This window comes from Myotis lucifugus, unplaced genomic scaffold (assembly GCF_000147115.1).
Source record: "Myotis lucifugus unplaced genomic scaffold, Myoluc2.0 scaffold_355, whole genome shotgun sequence".
Taxonomy (NCBI): Eukaryota; Metazoa; Chordata; class Mammalia; order Chiroptera; family Vespertilionidae; genus Myotis; species Myotis lucifugus.
The window spans coordinates 341550-356557 of NW_005871403.1; the positions used below are offsets into that span (position 1 = coordinate 341550).

Sequence of the window (15008 nt, forward strand, 5' to 3'; positions counted from 1 at the left end):
CCTCCCTCTGCTCACTGGCCCCACCCCCCGCTGACTGGTCGTTCCTCTGTTCGATCAATTTGCATATTACGCTTTTATTGTATAGGATGTCAAAGAAGGGAGAATACAGCTATCCTAATGGATGCCCCAGAGGCATCTGAAAGTCAACACGGAGTGCTTCAGAGAGGCACCAGTGCGCTGTGCTCTAGAGGTTAGGGCAGGACTTAGATTGCTTTTGAAAAATTCCTGGTCCTGTGACCTTCCCTGGACAGTTAGATGTGATTCTTTGAGCCTCAGTTTCCTCATCTGTAAAATGGTGTTAATAATATCACTGGTCATGAGGTCTAATGATATAATTCATGTGACGCATGGTGCTCTGCACATAGTACATACTGAATATTAGCTAATGTTACTATAATTATTTCTGGTTTTTAAAAATATCTTTGTAAACCAAAGAACTTTTTATGCCTTTTGCTAATGAGTCTCTATTTGAAACTAATTATAAACCTTCCATTAATAGTGAAATGCCAGAGACCTTCCCATTGGAAGGGAACTACCAGGATGCCCACCATTACTTAGTATAGTGTAGTAAGGACAAAAGGATCAAAGAAGAGCTTTAGCTATTTGAAGGGAGAAGACAAATTATTATTCACAGGATAAGACTACCAACTGAAGCCCTAGCTGGTTTGGCTCAGTGGATAGAGTGTTAGCCTGTGGACTGAAGGGTCCCAGGTTCAGTTCTGGTCAGAGCACATGCCTGGGATGTGGGCTCAATCCCCCATAGGGAACATGCAGGAGGCAGCCGATCAATGATTCTCATCATTGATGTTTCTATCTATTTCTCCCTCTCCCTCTCTGAAATCAATAAAAATATATTTTTTAAAAAAACAGTCTTAGAATGTTTAAAAAAAAAAGAATCAACTGAAAAGTTATTAGAGCTAAAGGGAACATTCAAGTTTCTAAGAAAAAATAAATATGCAGAAATCCTCATCCTTCTTTCCTGTATGTCGGCAGTAATCAGTTATCTATACTAATAAAAGGGTAACATTCTAATTAGACCGGATCGACCAGACGTCTTCCGGACGTCCGACGTCCTGGATAAAGCCAGGGCCTGGTCCAGGGGAACCTGCCCCGGAGGCCGGGAAGCCACCCTCGATCCTGGTGCCTGCCCAGATGAAGCCGGCTTGGGTCCTGGGTGCCTGCAGCCGACCGGAGGAGGGAAGCCTGGGTCCCGGGTGCGAGGGCCGAAGCAGAGGCGGTTAGGGGCGATCAGGCAGGCAGGCAAGCAGTTAGGGGCATCAGGCAGGCAGGCAAACAGAGTGGTTAGGGGCATTCAGGCTGGCAGGCGAGCGGTTAGGAGCCAGCGGTCCCGGATTGCTAGGGGGATGTTCGGCTGCCAGTTTAGACCCAATCCCTGCATACAATACGGTAGTTGGACATTCCCCGAGTGGTCCCAGATTGCAAGAAGGTGCAGACTGGGCTGAGGGACCCCCCACCTCCCCGTGCATGAATTTTGTGCACCGGGCCTCTACTATCTATATAACTCATATATGAAGAAGATGGTTTTCCTAGCAACAAAATATAAAATCTCTATAAGTAATTTTTATCAAAGGATATTTAAGAACTATATGAAAATATATAGGTTTCTTAATTTGAAAACTCATTGTAAAATGTCAAGTTTTCTATATTCATAAATTTAATGCAAGTCCAGTGAAAATTCCAGTGATACTCTGGGGAGGAACTACTCAGAATGACTTTAAATTTAGGCTTATCTGGAAAAATAAACGATTAAGACTAGGTAAGCAAAAGAATAATGAATGAAAAGGAATTTATTCTGGCAGACATTAAAATGCCACAATCTAACTGATTTGGGTTATGAGTGATTTCACTTTCTTCTTTGTGCTTTTCTGATTTTCCAAAATTACAATGTGTTCATTTTATCTTAATAAAATTTGTATATAATATATACATATATATTTTAAGTCTTAATATAACTCATATCTGATATGAACTTTATTTTTTTTAACTGGTATTACCTTTTTTAAAATTTCAAATTTATTGATTTTAGAGAGGAAGGGGTAAGAGAGAGAGCGAGAAACATCGATTTGCTGTTCCACTTAATTTATGCATTCATTGCTTGATATATGTGCACTGACTGGAAATTGAACCCACAGCCTTAGTGTATCAGGGTGATGCTGTAACCAACTGAACTACCCGGCCAGGGCTATCCTTAAAATGCTTAAAGTTTTTTTTATACTTTATGTGGAAATAAATTATGTAGAGTAATTTTCATTAGCATTATTGCAGTAATATTTATAATTTTATAAGCCTGTTTCTTGGGTTAGTTTGACTGCACCTTTTGAAAAGCTCCTTTCATTTCCTATGACATTTATTGCTCTGCATATTAAGCAGTGGGCTTAAACGGGCTAATTATAAGATTTGGAATCCTCAGATATCTGACCTCTAATTCAGGCCAGACTTGAATTTACAGAATGGCTGGATAATCTGATGTTAGCCTGTTGTAGTCTTTATTGCATAGGAAAACATTTGATTTTCCCAATCAGAGGAAAGAGGATTTTTTTTTCCTTTTACAGGTAAAAATGTAATTGAATTTTTGAGGATTTTATTAGGTCGTGGGGGGGGGCGTGAAGACACAGAAGATCTAGATTTATTGGCTCTCCCCACCTCTCTGGAGGAATTTAATTAGACCTTGACATTAGCATACATTTGGATCTGCCCTGGATGGGTGGGCTTGGTTCTTCACACTTACTATTTCAATTTGGGGTTCTTCCCTTATTGGGATAACTTTAACTTCATAGGAAAATCAGTTGCCTCTATGCCTTATGCTGAGGTCAGATGTGCTCTAGAGCAGGAAGCATGTGTGTACAATACTGGAGCATGGTCAGCACCACCCCGTAGGCTCTCTCCGCGAGAGTTCAGTAAAGCCGCTCCACAGCCCAGTAGGAGGGCAGCTCCCTGTAAGTGTCCCACCAGGTAAACAAATATCGTTCCTCAGTACAGTGGGTACTGGCCATCTACCTACTGATGTTAGACATGGGTGGTTTAATCTTGCCAATGAAGTGCTGTTCCAGGGTATGTCCTTGCCTTTTCAAAATTACTTTGTTTTTCTGCATTCCATCATCTATTCCTATATAATAAGAGAGGGATATGTTAATTAGCCCAGATATGCTAATTAGTCATGACCAGTATGCAAATTGACCATCACTCCAACACAAGATGGCCACCTCCATGTGGCCACAAGATGGCCTGCAGGGGAGGGCAGTTGTGGGCAGTCAGGCCAGCAGGGGAGGGCAGTTGGGGATGACAGGGCCAGCAGGGGAGGGCAGTTGGGGGCGATCGGGCCTGCAGGGGAGGGCACTTGGGGGCGATCTGGCCAGCAGGGGAGTAGTTCGGTGTCGATCAGGCTAGTAGGGGAGTGGTTAGGGGGTGATCAGGCTGGCAGGCAGAAGTGGTTAGGGGCAATCAGGCAGGCAGATAGGCAGGCGAGCAGTTGGGAGCCAGCAGTCTTGGATTGTGAGAGGGATACCAGATTGGAGAGGGTGCAGGCTGGGCTGAGGGTTCCTCCCCCACCCCACCCCCCCGCCCCAGTGCACAAATTTCGTGCACTGGGCCTCTAATATATAAAAGGCTAAGCGACCGGCCAACCGGCTGACCCACCAGTAGCTATGACGTGCACTGACCACCAGGGGTCAGATGCTCAATGCAGGAGCTGCAGAGCGACAGCAAATTTGCAGAGTGCCCTCTCTCAATCCGGGACCCCTCAGGGAATGTCAGACTGCCGATTTCTGCCCTATTCCTTCAGGCCAGGTTGAGGGAACTCACCTGCCGGAGGGACCCTGCTCACTCCAGAGACACCACCCCAGGTGTGGCCAGCCTGGGAGGGACCACCAGAGGTTGGCTCCAGGGCGTGTCCAGCCCCTCTTGCCCATGCCCACCCCACCAGACACCTTCAAAATAATTACCTTTCAATGTGCACAAATCCGTGCACCAGGCCTCTAGTTAGTTATATTCAGTTGAGATTCACTGGGCCACTGGGAAATTTATGTTGGCACATGTATACTGTGACATTTGACTGGCTTTTCTCTTAAGAGTACATGTACTTTGTAAAAAACTTGAGATCTCCATTCTCCCCCACCTATCGCAGAAATTCAAGAGTCTGAGAGAGCTAGAATCAGTAAATGTTTCTCAACTTACAAGAGGTGCGTAGAGATTATATAATTAGTTGTCAATCATGTCAGTATCTTCTCCAAAGTTGTAATATCAACTATCCCTAAGAAGCACTCTTTTATCTCACCTCCATTGTGAGGTCCAAAGAGTGAGAACAAAAATTATTAAAGATTCTGTCTACATATGCTACACAGAAATAGTTTGAAATGAACATTTAATTGAAAGCTCTGGTTTGATGGGGAGTTGAATATTTCAACCTCACAAATACCATTAGTGACCTGAATGTGTATACAGGTTTAATTAAAGTAACAGGGAGGTTTAAAATAGAAATGTTCATCCTCAGCTTCATCTTGCACTTATATTCTAATTTTTGATTCAAAAATTTAGAAATGACTGTGATAGGTAAAATGTTGCAGACTGGCAAATTGACTATTTTAAATCATTTTTTTCTTCCTTTTAAAAGTCCTCCAGCCTACTCCACATCACGTGATAACTAATCTCCCTGAAGGGGTTCGGCTTCCAACAACTCGACCCACTAGGCCACCTCCTCCTCTCATCCCGTCATCCAAATCCACAGTGGCTTCAGAAAAACCGTCTTTTATACTGGGTGGCTCCATCTCACAGGTAAAATGGCTTTTCTTCCCAGTAGCTTTTCCTGGTGAATATGGCTTTGGTAAAAATTTTCCCTCCTCATACTGATCTGTCAAAATCCTAATAAATAAAAATCTGTTTATATATGACCAGAAAATGCAGCAATCACTGTACTCCATGCCATGCCCAGGAAGTTTGTGTGAGTTACATGCCCAGATAGTGGGCTCCGGCACACTGTCTGGTTTAACTTACAAAAGGCATATGTGCTCTGAAGCCTAGTGTAATGGAAGTGAAAATGGAGTGTTGTCAAGTAACTAGAATATCTTTTGACTATTGTAAAGGCTCTACATGTTAAATCTTAGATGATTGGCAAGCCTTAGTTTATTCTGACTTTGGCCAATATATATCTTTTTTTTTTTAACATGGTCTGATCTTAATGGCTCACTCAGTTTTTACTGTTGTGCACAGCCAGCGACAGTAAAATGTTACTTTTAAAGATTCTATTTACGTATGCTAAGGTTATAGAGCATTTTTGTCACTTCAGAATATTTTCTCTTGCCCTTTTCTGAGCAGTCTCCTTTTCCAATGCCTGAAGCAACCACTGTTCTGCTTTCTATTGTCATAGATTAGTTTTGCCTTTTCCAGAACTTCATATAAATGGAATTACACAGTGTGTACTGTGTCTGTCTTTAACTTAGCATAGTGGTTTTAGGAATTTATCCAGGTTTTTGTGTAATCAGTATTTTCTTCCTTTTTATTACTGAATACTCCATTGTATGAGCATACCAGTTTGTTATCCATTTCCTTGCTGATGGAAACCTGAACTGTTCTAGTTTATGGCTACTATGAATACAACAGATAGGAACATTTTTTTCTGGGCTTTTTGTAGGCATATGTTTTAATTTATTTTGTATAATTCTGACAGTGGAATTGCTGGGTATATGTAATCTAGGGGGTGTGTAATGTTTTTGTAGTTTTATTTTGCATTTCTCTGGCAACAAATGAGGTTGAGCACTTTTTGATGTACTTATTGGCTCTTTGCACATCTGATTGTGATGTGACTGTTTAAGTCTTAACAAGTTTTATTTGGTCTTTTTGTTACTAGGTTATAGAAGTTCTAGAATGGACAACAATTCTCTGTTAGCTAGGTTGCCTTTTTTGATGTTTTGTTGATTTCCCTTGTTCTGTAAAAGCTTTTTAGTTTGATGTAGTCCCGGTTGTTTATTTTTGCTTTTGTTGCCCTTGCCTGAGGAGACATATTCAAAAATATATTGCTAAGAATAAAATAAAAGAATTTACTGCCTATGGTTTCTTCTAGGAGTTTTATGGTTTCAGTCTTATATTTAAGTCTTTAACCAGTTAACTGCCACGTGTCCAAAACAGAAACCATGCCCATTTCTTCCATATGTGCTGGAATATTTATGAATTTAAGTTACCGTAATTTTCTCTACAAACCCAGAGATGTCACTAACAAATCTGGTTTTAAAATTGGGTGACCAGAGTTGATATGCGAGGTTTGCAGCGATAGACGCGCGTGGTGTGTGGGGAAGGTCTGCCGCTTGCGTCTATAGACACTTACGGCATACAAAGGACTAATTTATTTTGAGTTTATTATTGTATGTGATGTAAGAAAGTAGTCAGCTTCTTTTTTTTCTTTGCATGTATATGCTCAGTTTACAAAGAAACTCTTTTCCCCATTGTATATTCCTGCCTCCTTCATCACAGCTTAATTGACCATGTAAGCATAAATGAATTTACCATGTGAGTGTAGATATTTTAAAATTTGGCCATTTTGTTAATTTTGTATTAGTTAACATTTAATTAATTGACCATATAAGCATAGATTACTTGGCCATGTAAGGATTTTCTTGCTTTATAAATATCTATTTTAATATTTGGGCATTGGGGGTATAAATTTTTATAAACAGAAATGTGAACATTAACTTTGTAGTTGACCTTGCGAAAAGACACTGTTATTTTGGACTTTTAAAATTATTTTTAGGGAACACCTGGCACTTATTTGACTTCTCATAATCAGGCTTCCTACCCTCAAGAAACCACTAAGCCCTCAGTGGGCTCTATCTCTCTTGGACTACCACGGCAACAGGAATCTGCCAAAGCAGGTCAGTGAGTAACTGTTCATCATGTTTCTGCCTTTATAGCATCATAGTCAGTAACTCAGCAGTTGATCTCTACATTTTTCTTTTGCTTTGGTCCATAGCTACTGTGCCCTATATCAAGCAGGAAGAATTTTCTCCCCGAAGCCAAAACTCACAACCTGAGGGTTTATTGGTCAGGGCACAACATGAAGGAGTGGTCAGAGGTAAAAATATGCTGTTCGGCAGAAATATTAAACTTTTGTCCCCAATTAATTTATTAAAGTAAGTAATTGATATGTTTTAATGGTGGGTTTTTAAGTTAGAGCCTTTAAATTCTAACTTTAAGTTTTCTTTCCATATAAAAATGACTTAAGAACTTTGAAATTCCATATTTCAGCAGTCCTTTGTAATAAGTGCAATATTACTTTAAAAGTACATTTCAAGAAAACAAAAAATTTTTTTGTGTGCTGCTATTTCCTTCTCTTATCCCTCTCCCAAGTATGGGGTGATGTTTGTGTGTTTTCTTTGCTGTAGAAGATATAATTTGCCAATGATTTTGTTGTTATTCAGGTACCACAGGAGCCACTCAAGAAGGAAGTATCACCCGGGGTACTCCAACAAGCAAAATTTCCGTGGAAAGCATCCCATCACTACGGGGCTCTATCACTCAGGTTAGTTACGATCATTCCTGAAATGCTAAGAACACTGGAGGAAAAGTCTCAAGAGCTTTGGCTGTCCAGCTATATAGCTTTGTGATCAAGTTGTTCATTGTTCTGGGTATTGGAACTGGGTTTCAGTGATGATAAATCCCAGATCCATAAACTGTCTGCATAAAGTCATTAATGTGATTATTTTGACTATTAGCTGTGGTTCATTTGAAAGGTCTGTAATCTTACTATGTAAGCTGCCTTGCTAGAATCTAATGCTAAACTAGGAAATATGGATGGCATTGACAAAAGCACCAAAAATCAAGTATCTTCTTCCAATTTTAGGCTAAATAAATTGCCAATTTTGAGTAATAAAAGGTATTTTCCTCACTTAAATGTTAATTTTAGTTTGAAATGTAAAACACTCCTTAGCCTCTTTATTTTTTTTAAATTTTTTTTTTTTTTTACTCCTTAGCTTCTTTATTAATATAAATCTGGGAATGGAAAATTCTATGTTGGGAAATTATTATAAACAGAGTTCTGTATTTTGCACATTGTACCTATCACAGGTTTTCTGTTCTATTCCTCCTCCTTGTCCTTTGTTCCTGTTTCCTAGGACAGTGGTTGTTAAAGTGTGGTCCCTACATCAGCAGCATCAGTGTCTCCTGAGAAATTGTTGGACCTATAAATGAGGCCCGACCCCAGATGTACTGAAATCTCACCCATGGGGAGGAGACCCAGCAAACTGGGTTTTTCAGCCTTCCGGTGATTCTGCTGCATGCCCATTTGAGACCCATGCTCTAGGACCTTGCTGACCAAGTATGGTTTGTGCCCCAGAGCATCAGCATCACCTGGGAGCTTGTTAAATTATGCAGAAGTTTCAGTCCCCACTTTAGACCTATTGAATCAGATACTCCATTTAATAAGATCTCCCAGTGATTCCTCCTTAAGACATGGTTTATAGCAGTGGTCGCCGACCAGTGGTCTCTGGACCACTGGTGGTCCGTGAGGTCCGAAAGGTTGGCAACCGCTGGTTTATAGGAGATAGCATATAGTAATCTAGAAAGTTACATACAATTCAGATCTAAATATATGTTCCCCTGAAATTAGTTTGTAGAATAAGCAAATACTTTAATATAAACAGAAGAAAAGTAAATGGCCTATGCATATTATTTTTTTCTTCTTCATTTTCACTCTAGTATCCAAATTGTGGGTAGGAAGACAGAATGAACTATATCAAATGAGGCTGGGCTTTATCTGTTTATTTTTAAATCAGTCTGACATGGGCACTTTCAAAGTAGGTATGAAGAACTTCCAGATGTTTGCTACTGAGCTCACTTAATGGCTAAATGAGGAAATGTATTGGTCTCATTATTCTTCCTGCTGTAAGCATGTCATTTCAAATTGTGCTGTCTAGAATTTTGAGAACTCAAAAATGTGTGAGTGAGCTAGGCCTGGCCCTTCCACTTCCATTTCATCCCAAGCAGTTCACTTGTGCCAAGTACTTTACATATTAGATTTCATGAATGATTTTCCTAGAAGGAAGGGTTTATTGTTCAAAGGAAAGGTAAAAAGAGCCATGGTCATAGGCAACCCAAAAGAGGACTAATGATGGTGAAAATTCAGATGACAGGACCTAAACTGAATCCATATCACAAAATGGAGACATCTGAATTTTTCTTCCTTTTCTCTTACTGATGACTAGGGGTCTAACCCAGCAGAAGTTTGGGAATTGAAAGTTCTTTATTCCTCTTACCACATTATAAGAGAAAGTTGTGGTATTCTGAAAGTTACAACTTAATTTATCATATTTTTATTATTTTTATTTTATTTTATTATTATTTTTATCTTATTTTTATTAGAAATTTTGAAGAAACTTAATAAATTTTGCATGATTTAAGGCCTTAACACAGCTTTTTCTTTCTCCAGTTAAGTGCCTTTATAAAGGTCTAACTTCACACTGTCGAAGAAAGCTGGTTCAACTCATATTTATCAACATTTTAAGAGGTTTTTTTGTGTCAGTGTTCAAGGATAAAGATATATAGTATTTTTTTATGTTTATAAAAACTTAATGTCTGATTTTCTCTCATGTGCTCGTTTTTTCTTCTTTGGAAATATGGGTTGGTTTGACTCTCAGTGTGATAGATTAAATTTTAGGTATCTTGCATTTCCACTAAACTTGAGTGACTTTTCTGGTACTTGTGTTTGATTTGATGGCAGGGTACCCCAGCTCTGTCCCAGGCTGGCATACCAACTGAGGCTTTGGTGAAGGGGCCCATTTCTAGAATATCTGAAGAGAGCAGTCCTGAGAAAGGCAGAGAGGAAGCTGCATCCAAAGGCCATGTTATTTATGAAGGCAAAAGTGGACACATCTTATCTTATGATAGTAAGTATTATGTCTATACAATGAAGCCAATACTACAACAAGTGACTAAAAACATGGCCTCTGATGCTCCACATACTTGCTTTAGGGAAGTCAGTTTCCCTTCCCTGAGCACAAGTTTCCTCTGTGTAAAAGGGGTTGATAATAGTACCTTCTCATGAAATGTTTGTGAAAAATTAACTGAGACAGTCAATGAAAAGTGATGAACAGTGCAAACCTCATAGTAAGTGTCACATAAGTGTAGCTAACATCAACTCTAATTTGTTGATTTAGCCTAGGAAAAGGCTCTTTGTTATCTTTAATAGAATCACATTTATTTTAAAGAGATTCCTATTTTATGAGTTAAGCATTAGGGAGTAGATGATAGTCTGATGATCCTGGAAGAATATTGAATTTAAATTCTCCTTAAATATAACTATTTTAATGTCTATAAGAAAATAATTCTTTAGATGTATTCTTAAGTTATATTTTCCCAGAGTTATGATTTTATAAGAATGACTCAGTTCTTTTTATAAAAGCCAGGTGATGAGCTAGATTTGAGTTCTCATTTGCAATTGTTTTTGTGATCTGAGTGGTCACTAGTCATGCTTTACCTTTCTCTTCAAATATAAAGAAATAAAGTATGTGAGCACACAGTGCCTGACACAAGGTATATGGTAACTTTCTTATTTCCTTCCTCCTTTGTTGCTTTAACATTCTGGCATATGTTGGTTTACATTTTTTGTTTCTGGGGCAAGAAAATTAATGTACCTTGTCTAAGACAGAAATCTGAACGTGATCTTTGACTCCTCCGTTTGAAGCTTTCCATATCCAATCAACCAGTCACAAAGTTGTTTCTCTTCTCTTCCCTAAAGTCTCTGGAATCTGTCCATTTCATTTTATTCCCCACTGTTACCGTCATCTGTCATCTGGATGGCTAAGTAGCTGCCTAACTGATCTCCCTGCCTTCAGTTTTAACCCATAGTCAGAACTGTACATCATGTCACTTCCTGCTGGACTCTCCATTGCCTTTAAGGTCATCATAAATCCCTTACCTTGGCTTAATCACCCTTCCATGATCTGCTTCCAGCTTATCTCTTCAGATTGTTCCCTTCTCACTTTTCCCCTTAGGCCCTTTGCAGTTACTCCCCCTGCACTCTTCTTCCCAGCTTCACTCTATACATTGGCCATTAACTGAGTTTAAGTCCCTCCCCCCCCCCTTTTTTTAAGAGAAAGAGAGAGGGGAAGGGAGTGGGAAGAGACAGAGACATTGATTTGTTGTTCTACTTATTTATGCATTCATTGGTTGCTTCTTGTATGTGCCCTGATTGGAAATCGAACCCCCAACCTTGGTGTATCTGGATGATGCTCTAACCAACTGAGCTACCCAGCCAGGGCTGAATTTAAGTTCTTTTAATGTATCATACTCTGTCTTGCCCTCGGGATTTTGTGTTCATTATTCCCTTGGCCTGTGCCACCTCTTTTGTTGTTGTTAATCCTCACCCAAGGATATTTTTCCCAATTATTTTATTTTATTTTATTAGAGAGAGCATGGAAGGAAGGGAGTGGGGGAAGGAGATAGAGATAGAGAAACATCTATGTGAGAGAGACACATCAATTGGTTGCTTCCCGCGTGCGCCCCGACTGGGCCTGGGATGGAACCTGCAACCCAGGTATGTTCCCTTGACCGGGAATGAAACCCGAGACACTCTGTGTGCAGATTGACACTCCAACCACTGAACCACACCAGCCAGGGCTCTCCCTTTACTTTTGACTTAAGCAACTTTTGTCATTCAGTTCTCAGCTTAAACATTACTTTTTCTAGGCAGTCTTACCTGTACCTTTAAGTGTTAGGTTTCCCTTCCAGCATTCTCATAGCACATTGTACTTCTCTTTCATAGTACTTATTATACTCTATAGTAATTACCTAGTAATTTATCTGTATCTGCTACTATTAGGTAAGTTTCATGGACAAAGGGACTTAATTTGTTAACCTTATCTGTAAGCCTGAACTCAATAAATATATTTGAATGACCAAAAACATTTTTATAAATACCATTTGCACAGATGTATATTGTTGGTTAAGACTAGTTTTTATATTATTATTTTTATAAGATAGACTATGAAATTATAATAACTTTCTTACTGTACAATGGACCTTGAGCTCTGTCTGAGCAATTCTTTTTCCTATATTTTGCAGATATTAAGAATGCCCGAGAAGGGACAAGGAGTCCAAGAACAGCTCATGAAATCAGTTTGAAAAGAAGCTATGAATCAGTGGAAGGAAATATAAAGCAAGGGTTGTCAATGAGGGAGTCTCCCGTGTCAGCACCATTAGAGGGTAAAATCTTGTTTCCAGAACAGCATTTAGATACGTTTAATTTGGTCTAGTAAATGTGCATTGTTGGGTTAGGTTGTATATTATTAATATGTATACTGTATAAAATAGATGCTGTATTAATATGAAATTAACTTCCTATTCATATTGACATACAAATCAGGTGCTACATGACAGTGGAGGGAAGTAAAAATTAAACATAATTGGTCACATTGTAGGTGACTATTAAAATTCTCATATAATTTGTAGATTTTTTTCTGTTTGAGATAAATGAGTTTAAAAATGTAAAATTCATTAGAACTTTGTATTGTGAGGCAGATAAAGTGGTGTAATGGATAGAGCAAAGACATGTATTTGAATCCCAGCTTCCCCTTTCTTGGTGAATTTCTCTGAACCTCTTTTCTCTTCTGTCAATTAGGGGATTGTACCTACCATTGTTAGAGACAGGCATCCATCCTGTGCTGACCTTATGATATGCATTCAGTAAATGATAGTATGGTTTGGTTTTGTTTTAAATATATTTTTATTGAGTTCAGAGAGGAAGGGTGAGGGAGAGAGAGAAACAAACATCAGTGATGGGAAAGAATCATTGATCGGCTGCCTCCTGCATGGTCCACACTGGGGATGGAGCCCGCAACCAGGGCATGTGCCCTGACCAGGAATCAAACCGTGACCTCCTGATTCATAGGTTGATGCTCAACCACTGAGCAACCACGGCCGGGCTGGGTTTTTTCCTTAATGACTCACTTTCTTGAACTCTTAACCTGCCCCAACTGTTTAATTTTACTCGGGATGAAATACTAAAAACAGGGTAAGGACCCCTCAACTTATCAGCAATACAAGGTGGGACAAAATTGTATGTGAAATAGAATTTATTCTTGTATTATTTATTAATTATTGCATTATTTTCCATATGAACAACTGTAAACCTACTTTTGCCCCACCCTGTACACATATAACATGAAGCTTATTAAGAGCTTATTTATAACACTTTAATTTTGATTTGCATGTTTCATTTAATGTTTTATATACTTTCAAGTTATCTATTTTTCATGTTTTCTCTTTCTCACAGATGTATTTCAGAGTTAACAATGATTTTCAGTCCCTTTGTATTTTCTCTCACCTTGATAAAGAAGCATTGGGATTTTAGATTTAGCTTTGAAAGTGTCTTTCTTTCCTTTTTGACCTCTAATAGATGTCTTTTGTGCCCATTTTCTATTAGGAAAAGATTTAAAAAGGAATAGTGGTACTTCCAACTTTTATTCCATGACATGCTTCTGAATAGCTCACAGATTTAAAATATCCCCCCCTTTTTTTCCAATATAGTTGATATTCAATGTCATATTAGTTTCAGATGTGCAGCATAATGCTTAGACATTTATATAATCTACAAAGTTATCCCCCAGATAAGTCTAGTGCCCACCTGGCACCATACATAGTTTACAGTGATACCCCTTTCTCCATAGAGCTTTTATCAAAAACATATACTCTAAGGACAGTATAAGTACATGTGGATTGACATACACATTGTGTTTAATACTTGAATTGCTTTCTTGTTTTGAAGGACTGATATGCCGAGCATTGCCCAGGGGGAGCCCTCATTCTGACCTCAAAGAAAGGACTGTGCTCTCTGGTTCCATAATGCAGGGTAAACATTTTGCTTGTTTGTTGTGACTCCCTCACTGGCATACTAGTTTGACATTAATTTGCAGTATGTGAAACATGTTTTTCAGGATATTTTCCCCTTTGAAATATTAGATATTTAATTTTTTTTTTTTAATGTAGAGATATCTTTGTTATGTAATAACCATTCTGGTCTGTATTGTGATGAATGATGTATGAAATTTTGCAACCCTAAAAAATGACTGATGATTATTTAAAGATCTGCTATAAACAGAAAATTGATTAGAAACTGCAAGATGACAAGGCATTAATATTTTTTAATTGTAAAATTGTAACAATATTTACCATTTAAACAATTAAGTGTACAGTTCAGTGGCATTTTTATGCAACCATGGGCATTGTTTTAATAAGTATGTTTCTTGAATTCTTATTTGAAGGCACACCAAGAGCAACAACTGAAAGCTTTGAAGATGGCCTTAAATATCCCAAACAAATTAAAAGGGAGAGTCCTCCCATACGAGCATTTGAAGGTGCCATTACCAAAGGAAAACCATATGATGGCATTACCACCATCAAAGAAATGGGGCGTTCCATTCACGAGATTCCACGACAAGATATTTTAACTCAGGAAAGCCGGAAAACTCCAGAAGTGGTCCAAAGCACAAGGCCAATAATTGAGGGTTCCATCTCCCAGGTAACTGGATTGTGGTTCTTTTTGCCAGTCATTCCACTTTAGACTGTAATATTTATGAAGCATTTTAAAAAGTTCAACTTAATAAGTAGGCCTTTTGAGGTCAGATCTCTTGGAAGTAAGCGTGAAAGTTTTATGTATGCTTTATCATTAGTTTTTATTGTGTTCATAGTGTGCTGTGTATAATGTGGGAAAGTACGTAACTCAGGATCCATGGGCTTTTGATCAAGACATGCACACAGACAATAAAGATTACTACATCCTAAACACGAATTTGAAAGAATATGTGCACCCCTATATTCATTGAACTATTATATACAATAGCCAAGATGAAGCAACCCAAGTGCCCTTTAATAGATGGTGGCTCAGTTACTTGGAACATCCCATTTTCCAAAAGGTTGTTGGTTGATTCCTGATCAGGGCACATACCTAGGTTTTGGTATGTTTTTCTTTCACATTGATCTTTCTCTTTCTCGTTCTCTTCCTTCCT

At 38.6% G+C, this 15008-nt stretch overlaps 1 protein-coding gene across 15 annotated transcripts in view; it reads left to right on the plus strand.

Annotated features, from left to right (window-relative positions):
* NCOR1 (nuclear receptor corepressor 1) overlaps positions 1–15008 on the plus strand; it is a 238392-nt gene that overhangs the window by 189247 nt on the left and 34137 nt on the right. For 14 of the 15 annotated variants that reach the window (XM_023764861.1, XM_023764867.1, XM_023764865.1 and 11 more), the window contains 8 exons: positions 4631–4791; positions 6761–6881; positions 6980–7081; positions 7428–7528; positions 9725–9890; positions 12067–12207; positions 13769–13852; positions 14265–14521. In XM_023764861.1, coding sequence (XP_023620629.1) covers positions 4631–4791; positions 6761–6881; positions 6980–7081; positions 7428–7528; positions 9725–9890; positions 12067–12207; positions 13769–13852; positions 14265–14521 — 1133 coding nt within the window. The remainder of the gene's footprint in view (positions 1–4630; positions 4792–6760; positions 6882–6979; positions 7082–7427; positions 7529–9724; positions 9891–12066; positions 12208–13768; positions 13853–14264; positions 14522–15008) is intronic. The other variant, XM_023764864.1, reaches the window with a different exon arrangement.